This window comes from Mesoplodon bidens (assembly GCF_964165515.1).
Source record: "Mesoplodon bidens genome assembly, chromosome: X".
Classification (NCBI taxonomy): domain Eukaryota; kingdom Metazoa; phylum Chordata; class Mammalia; order Artiodactyla; family Ziphiidae; genus Mesoplodon; species Mesoplodon bidens.
In genome coordinates this window covers 82,762,198-82,772,235 of record NC_138163.1, presented here as the reverse complement: position 1 = coordinate 82,772,235, position 10,038 = coordinate 82,762,198, and the positions used below count along the sequence as shown (strand labels likewise).

Genomic DNA, 10,038 nt, shown 5'->3' with positions numbered 1-10,038 from the left:
ACTGACTGGTTAAAGTCACTTTCATGGGATGGGCTAAAACTGCAATTTGGTTACGTATTAAGTCTTGGTTTACTGATGTGGGGCATAGCACACGTGACTTCATTTTGGGTCTGTTGTTTCTTTGTTTAACAGTTCTATTTGAGTAGAATAGGCATGGCAAGAATAAACACAAAAGGTTAACAGAGGGCTTCCCCGGTGGCGCAGTGGTTGAGAGTCTGCCTGCCGATGCAGGGGACACGGGTTCGTGCCCCGGTCCGAGAAGATCCCACATGCCGCGGAGCGGCTGGGCCCGTGAGCCATGGCCGCTGAGCCTGCGCGTCCGGAGCCTGTGCTCCGCAACGGGAGAGGCCACAGCGGTGAGAGGCCCGTGTACCGCAAAAAAAAAAAAAAAAAAAAAAAAATGTTAACAGGGGTTTTCTCCCAGGAGAATTATGGAATTTAATTTCTCCAGATTATTGACAGTGAGCATATATTACAGTTTTATTTTATATTGTATTTCAATAAAAATCAATCAGTGTAAAGATTCCTAGATACTGTGAGACTCATTAAAATCATTTTGTAGTATTCTTTTCTGTAAACAAAAGACCTTTTTAAATTAAGAAAAACATCATTTAAAATTGCAAATGCTTTTCTTTTTTTAATGAAAAAACAATTAGCCATGACTTTTTTCCAGTGAATAAAAATTTCCCTAACAGGCTTGCTCTAAATGTTAAATTTTAAAAATTTCAGTATGGTAGTGCTACCTCCATACACAATAGCTAGCCTGATTAAAAGTTAAAATCTTTCTTGAAACACAGAAAATCATTATAATGAATAATTCAAGTTAAAAAAAATTTTGATTCAGTGTTTTCCTAAAAGTAGCTTCATATTTTAAGTACTCATTAGAAAAACGACGCTGCAAAGTAATTTGTAAAATGAGACCACTACACATCTATCAGAATGACTAAAAATAAAAAATGATGACAACACCAAATGCTGGTGAGGATGCAGAGAAACCTGATTCCGCATACACTGCTGGTGAGAACGCACAATGGTACAACCACTCTGGAAAATAGCTTCTTCACAAACTAAACATACACTTATAATATGACCCAGAAATTGCACTCCTGGGCATTTTTTTCCCAGAGAAATGAAGCCTTGTGCTCACACAAAACACCTGTATATGGATGTTTATAGCAGGGGTTGTAACAACCCCAAACTGGAAACAGCCCAGATGTCCTTCAACAGGTGAATGGTTAAGTGAACTACAGTACATCCATATCATGGAATCCTAGTTAGCAATAAAAACGACTGAAGTTTTGATATATGTAAAAACTTGGACAAATGTCCACTTTCCTCATTTGTAACAGGGAGGAGGTTGTCTCAAGAGCCTTCCTGTTTGGGAATTCACGATACAGATGAGCAGAGTGGGGCAGGATGAGAGCATGTTTGAAAGAGCTTAGGGATTTTATTTTACTTTATTTTATTTTATTTTTTAGAACTTTTAGAGATTCAAAATAATCAGAAGGAAGTGGCTTGATGAAGGCCAACCGTCATGCTTCATGGGAGCCCATTTTGGAAGCTGGGAACCCAGGAGAAGGGGAGTTTAGGGTAGGTGCATTCTGTTGGCACAAGACGAAGTCTGCTCAGCTGTAGTGAACTTTAAGGTTGTTGCTTTCTCACACTGAGATGGGACAGGGTGGATTTGAGGCCTAAACTGAAAGGATTCTGTGTTCCCAGGAACATAAGGGAATATCTTGTTCTGATACACAAAATTAAGGGTTCATCAGTCAAGGCAACTAAAGAACTGGAGAGAGCCACATTGCCTCCTGAACACTGGGAGCAATGGGCAGTCCGGTGTCAGAGCACATTCATCTGGTGTAACAGTATTTGTCATGTGATTCTCAAGCACGACCGGTGTCTGCACTGTGTTCAGGCTAGGAAGTGAAGTACGCAGTTCAGAGCCCACGAAAATCTCCACAAGCTCAGTTGCTGCACATAATGCGCCAAGGCGGGATTTTACATCCGGGACAGGAACCCCGCTAAAACCGGAAGCACCCCTTGCTACGGGGTCTAATGGGGGCATATGTAGTGTCTCCCAACAGCCAATCCTAGTGCCAGGAGTGTTTAGGAGGCGTAGCCGTGGAGAGACAGTGGCCAATGGCAGAGAGGGCCGTTAATAGAGTGAGGGCAACCGCGGGTGAGGGGAAGAGGGCACAGCCGCCACGGGAGGCTGAGGAGCTCTAGCCAGTTGGGTGGTTAGACTGTTGACGCGAACTGTAGCGGTACTTCAGCCACCAAACTTCGATACTCGCCTGCCCTTAAACATCATGGAAGATTCACAGAGTGAGCATCAGCGGATGTTACGACGCCACAAGCGCGAGAAGGCAGAGCTGCAGGCCCACATTCAGGGCATGAAGAGCTCGGTCCCCAAGAGCGACAAGAAGAGACAAAAGCAGTTGCTCCTCGATGTGGCCCGCCTCGAGGCCGAGATGGAGCAGAAGCACCAGCAGGAGCTGCAGAAGTTCCAGGAGAGTTTCCCTGATAACAGCAACCTCGATTCAGTCACTGAAGATCTGGGCAAGCTGGATCTCGAGGACAAGCCTCCTCACCTCTCGAGGGCACAGAGAAGGCGCGAAAGAAAGGTGGCCCTCGAGAGAGAAAGGCAGGAGAGGATGGCCAAGGCTGAGATGGAGCATCTGGCCAGCTTCCGCCATGACGAGGAAATGAAGCTCGACGCCATCCTGTGGGCCAGGAATCTGGAGATGAAGGATATCCCGGTCGGCGGCCACTGCATGTACCGCGCCATCCAAGACCAGCTGGTGTTCTCCGTGACCGTGGAGAGCCTGCGGAGGCGCACCGCCGAGTACATGCGGAAGCATGTCGAGGACTTCCTGCCCTTCTGCAGCGACCCCGAAACCGGCGACGCCTGCAGCCGCGACGACTTCTTGAGCTGCTGCGACGACATCGTGTTCAGCGCGTCGTGTGGAGGCCAGCTCGAGCTGAGTGCCCTGTCGCACGTCCTGCAGACCCCCATCGAGGTGATCCAGGCCAACTCGCCCGCCGTCGTCTTCGGAGAGGAGTACACCAAGAAGCCGCTCACCCTGGTCTACAGGAGCTACTCCATGTGCGGGGAGCACTACAACTCGGTGAAGCCGCTCGACGCCGGCTCCGTCAGGTGCCTGGCCTGCCGTCTCTTGTAGGCCCGCTGCCGCCATCGCCGTGGCGGCTGCCGTTGGAGCCGAAGCTGCCGCCGCCGCGTCTCCTCAGCAGGCTCCGCTTTTTTCCTTCGGTTTTCTCAGGGTTTTGTTGATTCATTTTACTCAGAGTTCACCCCCTCTCTCCACCCCCGCCCCCCCTTCTTCCTCCCTCGCTCTTCTATCCTCCTCGATCGTCCCTGGGTTGCTTCTTTCACGGGGTTAGGGGAACCGGGGAGGCCGGTGACCAGGAAGACATCTGCACCGTCCTACCCTAGCGGAGTGACTATGCCAAGTTCCCACCTTTCTTGCTCCGCGGCATGTGGGGTTGGGTCTTCCCCGACCAGGGCTGGAACCCGTGTCCCCAGGATTCTTAACCACTGAGCCACCAGGGAAGCCCTAGTATTTTGTTTTGTTTTTCCATAAAACCTTGTATGGTTGCAAATTAATTACAGTTGTTTAGATGTTTTCTGAATTCTAAATAATGTTTGTTAACTTTAGAAGTTAAATGTAAGCGTTAAATGTAGAAAGTAGATTTACCTAAACTGATAGGCTAGATAAGGCTTGCTCTGAGATGTGAAAGATCTCAATTTAATTTCCTTTATTAAATATAAGAAAGGACATGACTTTATTCAAGTAGTTGATTCATTTCATTATATCTGCAATTGATGTGACGTAAGAAGAGACAAACTGATAGGTAGTTTAACTTACTGTGAGGGGTGACATCAACTAGTAAGTGTCCTTTATTCTCAGACATAAAAGGGTATAACTTTGTTCAAGCACTTGGTCCACTTTGTTCTATCTACAACTGGTATGAGTGTGAAAGATCTGAACTTAGTCGTTTTCCTTAATTCTTAGAGATAAAAAGTATTTAAAGAGAGATTTTAAAAAGTATTAAAGTAGTTGATTCATTTTGTTATATCTGCAACTGCTATGAAGCACAAAAAATGAGCAATATACTTTTGTTGATATTTGAGACTTGTTGATATATCTTGAATTTGCCCCAAAAAAGTAAAAGTGAAATGATTTGCAGTGAACAACTAAAAAAAATTTAACCTTTAGGTCCTGTACTTCAGTGAGATTACTTAAGTTCATTTAAAAATTCTTTGTACACACCAAATGTTCTAAACTAAAACATACGAAGGGGAAAAGGCGAACAGTAGTTTGTTTAAAGAATAAAAGCAGTTTAAAAAAATACCTGGTTTTCTATTTTTGTATAGCTGACTGAGTTCATATAGAGTTTGTATCCCAGGATCGACTTCAGCAAAGGAATCCTGGAGGGTTAGGGAGCAGGAGTGAAGGGGGAGGACACAGTGACAGATGAGGCTTTTGGAAGGAGGAATGGGCCTGCAGTCCTGATGGTGGTCTGGAGTGGAATATCTCCCAGGGAAGGATATAGGGAGGAATAAGATAGTTGAAGCTGTCCTGAGTTGATGTTTCACTCAGTGAAAACATCATGAAATGGCTCCAGTTAAGGATGTTCTCATTGCTATGCATGACAAAGTACTTGCACTTTCAAAAACTTGCCAGTCCAGGGCTAGTTGCAGGAGGGAAAGAAGTGCCACTGGTTTTTTCTTTCTTTCTTTTTTCTTTTTTTTTTTTTTTTGAAGGCAGGGTGTGTGTTGGGGGGAATCTCTTTTCAAAATACAAATATAGAAATCCTGCCAGATAGCTCACTGTGTAAATGTGTGCATCAGATACATTTTCAGATAGCCAGCTGTCTGAGAAGAGGAAGTCCCTGAGAAAACTAGGTATTTGGACGCATTGTGAGAAGAGCGCCTTTTATAGGGATGAGAATGCTGGCTGGGGAAGGAAGAATAGGCCAGGAAGGGAGGCATAATCTATAGAAGGGGGCCTGGCTGGGACAAAGGGTGAAAACTGGGGAAGGGGTCAGTCTAGGAGGATGAATGGGCCGTGGCAGGGGAAAGGGGAACAGGCAGAAGAAGGGGAGACGGCGAGGTAAGGACACCTGTGTGGACTGGGGCACAGGGTGAAGAAGGAGGCCAGGCTAGGAAGGGGATAATGGAGTGGGGGCTGCTTAGGGAAGGAGGACTCGGCTGGTCAAGGGAAGGAGGCTTAGTTGAGTTAGGAGGCAAAGGATGAGAGAGGAATCCTTGAGTGTTAAAGGGTAAAAATCCTGGGGAATGGCACCTGACCAGGGAAAGAGATCTGGCTGGGAAAGTAGGCTTAAGCTGGGGAAGAGGGTGAGGCTGGGGAAGGGGCCTGGATGTGGGAAGGGGCCTGTCTTGTAAAAGGAGCAGAGACTTGATAGGGTGGCACAAGCTGAGGATGGGAGACTGGCTGGGCTGGGGGAGATTGGGGGGAGAAAATATCCTGGCAGGGAAAGGTGGCCTGCCTGGGGAGGGGCTCTGGCAGGGGAATGGGGCCTGGGAAGGAGGCACAGGCAAGGAAAGGAAGCTGGTGGCGGGAGAGGTTCGAATGCTGAGACCAACATAGGCTGGGCATGGGATAATCGGTGGGTTGATGGACCTGCCTGGAAGAGGGGGATTAGCAGGTGGGGAGGGCCTGCTAGGGCAGGGATCCTGCCTGGGAAGGAAGGCGTGTGTCCTGGCTGAGGGAGGGCACATGGTTGAGGAAAGGGACCTAGCTGGGGGCACAGGCTAGGGATGGGGAAAAGGTCTGGCTGAGGAGGGGGAATAAGCTAGGGGAGGGGTTTGGTTGAGGAAGGGGTATACCGGTTGAGGAAAGGTACCTTACTGGGAAGGAGGCCCGCCTAGGGAAATGAGCTTAGACTGGGGGAGAGGCTGTTAGGTCCCTGGGTGAAGAGAGCCTGGCTGTGGGGAGGAGTCTGGCTGGGAAAGACTTCCCAGCTGGGGGCATGTGTGTGTGAAGGGGTCCCGGCAGGGAAATGTCACATGGTTGGGGAGGGGACTTTACAGGTGTTGGAGAGCTGAGAGAGGAGGATGCTTGGCCAGGGAAGGAGGCCTTTTTTTTTTTTTTTTTTTTTCTGGGGGTGGCAGAAGTGTGTTTGTTCTGGGTCCACCCACCGAGCCAATTAGGGTGCTGGGGGTGCGAAGCGGATGTAAAGGGTGGGCCGAGACAGTCCCGGGGACGGCCTAGGCCTCCACGGCCCGGCCGTTGATGATGCGGATGTGGCGGATGATGTCGTGGATGGCTTCTGACGTGGTGCCCTGGCCCCCGATGTCTGGGGTGTGCGTATTTTCATTGTCCATGGATGCCAAGACGGCCTTGCGGATGGAGGTGGCGTAGGAGTGGAGCTTGAGGTGGTCGAGCATCATGCGACTTGGCACTGGCTATGAAAGGCCAGTGAAGGGGGAACTCCTTGGAAAAGTGGTCCAGCTGAAAAGGGAAAAGGCTGGGCACAAGCACCTGGCTATCAGAAGGGGGCCCTTTCTGGAGAAGGGGTCCCGTGAGGGCAAGGGGACAAAGGGTTGAAAAGGGGCTTTGCCTGGGGAAGGGTAGCCTGGCTAAGGAGGCTGTCAACAGGGTCTCGGGTCGGGGAACAGGCCCTGGCTGGGTGAGGGGCCTGCGAGCAGAAGGGTCCTGCATGGGGAATAACACAGGCTGGGGTTGAGGCCTGCCTGGGGAGGGGAGGCTGGCAGCATAGGACGGTAAAGAGGCTGGGCTGTGGCCCAGGGTGGGAAAACTTCCAGGCAAGTGGCTAGAGGCTGGAGAGTTGGACACAGGCTGGTAAGATGGCTGGTTTAGAAAGGGGGCCAATCCAAAGAAGGAGGCATAGGCTGAGGAAGAGGCTCTGGCTGGGGAAAGGGGCCTGGCCGGGCAAGGGGACATAGGCTGGGGAAGGAAAAGCAAGTTGGGTCAGGGAGCCTGGGCACGGGCTGGCGGGGGTGGGTGGGTAAGAAGCTGGGGCAGGGGCCGAGGCAGGGGCCTGGGTAGGGTTACTGCAAAAGAGGATACTGGCTGGGAATTTGACTCTGCTGGGGCGAGGGTCTAGGTGGGTATAGGGGAAGCCTGCCTAGGAGGGGAAGGGAACCAGGCTGGGGAGGTAGCCTTGGCCAGGGAAGGGGGCATAGGTAGCTGGGGAGGCAGGTATAAACGGGCAAAGAGAGCCCGGCTGAGAAGAGGGCCTGGCTGGCTTGGAAGCACAGGCAGGTTAAGGGCTTCTGATGGGGGATGGGCTTATCTGCTGGGGCAGGGTGCATAATGTGGGGAAATGGGACTACCTGGGGAAGGGGGCCTGGCTCCAAGGGGGTATAGACTGAGGAGCAGGGTTAGGGAAGTGAGGAAGAGGGAATAGGCTGGTGACAAGGACCAGGGGCCTGGTTGGTATAGGGTATGAATTGGTATAAGGTGAAAAAGGGATTCCTGGCTTTTGCATGGGGAAGGGCTAGGGAGTGGCACCTGGCTAGGGGAGGAGGCACTCGCTAGGGAAGTTATCTGCACATAAAGTTGGGAGGGGCTGGATGCAGAGGGGGCACTGTTGTGAAGGCAGGGTGCACTGGCCAAGGAAGGGGGCATGGCCGCGGAAGAGGGCATAGGTTGGTGAAGAGGGCACTGCCTGGATAATGTGGGCCTTGCTGGGAGTGGGGGGAGGGCCTGGTGCTGCCCACGGAATTCCGCCCAGCAGAAGGCAGCAAACAAACCAGCAGAGTCCCATTTTACAGGCTTCTTTCTCCCTAAATACAAGAGAAATAACTATTTCTGTCTAGGGAACCCTTAAGGTCTCACTGGGCCTGCCCCAGCTTCCTCCACTGGGTTTGCCTTCAGCTGGAAGGATGGGGAAGAGTAAACCCAGGCCAGGTTCCAACCAGGCCCAGAGCACAAGCCAAGAAGGGGCCTTCGCTGTGGGATCTGGCAGGACATGAGGGATTTGCAGTCTGTTCCATTTTGTAACAGTGACCACAGTCACTGAGGACAGTTGACTGTTCTGGGCAATTGTGTGTGCAAAAGCCATGGGGTACTGTTCCCAAAGGGGTTCAATTCCAGAAGCAACTTTCATTCATTTACTTACCATTCTTCATTTACTCCTCATGATCATGCACTTTTGCCTTAGCAGCCAAAGACAAGGACACCCATCTGGATTTGAAGCCCAGCTCATATACCCGCTTCCTAGCTTTGTGACTTGGATTAAGTCATCTAATCTTTCTGGGCTTCAGTTAGCTCATCAGTAACATGGGACAGTTAATGCCCGTCTTAGAGGTATCTCTTGGGATGTTAGGTACATTAAATGAAAATATGTATAAAATGTGCAATAAATGTATCATTACCTAGGGGCCTAACACTATAACACTATCAGCTGTGGCAGCAACCACCCCTTCATTCTGTCTACAGTAATTTTGGAGCCACTTGGCCTCTTCCCGCAGGTCCTACAGTGGAAGCCAAAACTTCTTGGGCTGCAGCGTGAAAGCAAATCCCACTGGGGCTTACCAGAGTGTCCTCTTGGGGACAGGGGGGCCTGTGTGCGGGGACTCCTCAGGCCAGTCAGTATCTTCCTTCCTTCCACCCTTTTTCTACACACACACATAGACATGCGTATTTTAAAAAAACCAAACTGGTATCATTCTATTTGAACTACTTTTTTTTTTTTAACTTAACAATACATTATAAGCATTTCCTTCTCTCCTTAGTCTTCAACACGATGATTTTAATGCCTGCATTCTAGCCTGTGAATGTGCCACAATTTATTTGTCCTATTCTATTGCTGGACGTTTAGATTGCTTTCAGTTTCTCACTGCTACAAATATGCGACTGTAATATCCTTGTAGCTGAGTCTTTGTCTATATTTCTGATTATTCCCCTTTGATAAGATTTCTAGAAGTGATCTAGGTCCAAAGGAGAGGCTTTTAATGCATACTGGTAAATTGCCCTCCAGAAAGAGTGAGCCAATGTACACTCTCAGGGTGTGAGAGTGTTATTTTCCCATATAGTTGCAAACACTGAAAATTATCATCTTTGCTCATTTGTTAGGTGAAAAATGCTGTATTAGTTGACCCTTTGTTGATTACTAGTAAGGCAGAATATTCCTCTAAGTATTTGTTAGCATGTCTATTTCATTCATGCTGGAACAAATAATTCTTAATTTATTGCCTGTTCCTGACATTTGCTTAATTTTTTATGGGTAAGTTTGTCTTCTTCTTACCGATTTTTAATAGGTCCTTCCACTTTTCATTCGGATATTTTTTAAAAATAGTTTCTCCCGTACATTATTAGGCTCTCAGTGTTGTTTCTGACTTTTTGCATGTGCTCAAGTTTAAAATCGTAACGGAGTCTATCTATCGATCTTTTTCTTTATGGTTTCTGTCTTGGTATCTTGCTTAGAAAGGGCTTCCCCATCCCGAGGTTGGATCAATATTCGTATATACTTTCAAGTTTTTTATGCTTTCTCTTTATATTTAACACTATTTAACATATCCACCTGGAAATTACTTGGGTGGAAGACAAGGACATAAATTGATTTTCTCCAATTATGGTAATTAACCAGTTAGCCGAACACCACTTACTGAATAATCCACCATTTCACCACTGATTTCAAGTGCCACCTTCCACATATATGACATTCTTATGAGAGGGTAAATCTCGTTTCAGCCAGTCACACAGAATAACTGCATTCCAGTGACCTCCATGTGAAACTGCCAGCTGTCCATTCATCCATTCACTCCATATTTACTGAAGAGAATGGTGATAAACAGTAGAGGTAGAGAGATAAAGATCCAGTCCCAGCGCTCACCATCTAGTAGAAATGGCAGATGGGAAAATAGACAGAAATAAACAGAAGGCAGCATGACCAGTGCTGTGATGAAAGGAAGCACAGAGGAAGGACACTTCATCAGACCTGGGGTGGCAGGGAGGCTTAGGAGGAGCTCGCAGAGGACACAGCCAGAGCAAAGGCAGGAGTGAAAGAACAAGGTGTCGGGACTTC

At 48.5% G+C, this 10,038-nt stretch overlaps 1 protein-coding gene across 1 annotated transcript; it reads left to right on the top strand.

Annotated features, from left to right (window-relative positions):
• Positions 1-1,004: 1,004 nt before the first annotated feature.
• Positions 1,005-3,687, top strand: LOC308608709 (OTU domain-containing protein 6A-like). The gene has a single exon (XM_081221997.1). It carries the CDS (start codon positions 2,310-2,312, stop codon positions 3,180-3,182), a length of 873 nt encoding a protein of 290 aa, XP_081078123.1. The 5' UTR covers positions 1,005-2,309; the 3' UTR covers positions 3,183-3,687.
• The last annotated feature ends 6,351 nt before the right edge of the window (positions 3,688-10,038 follow it).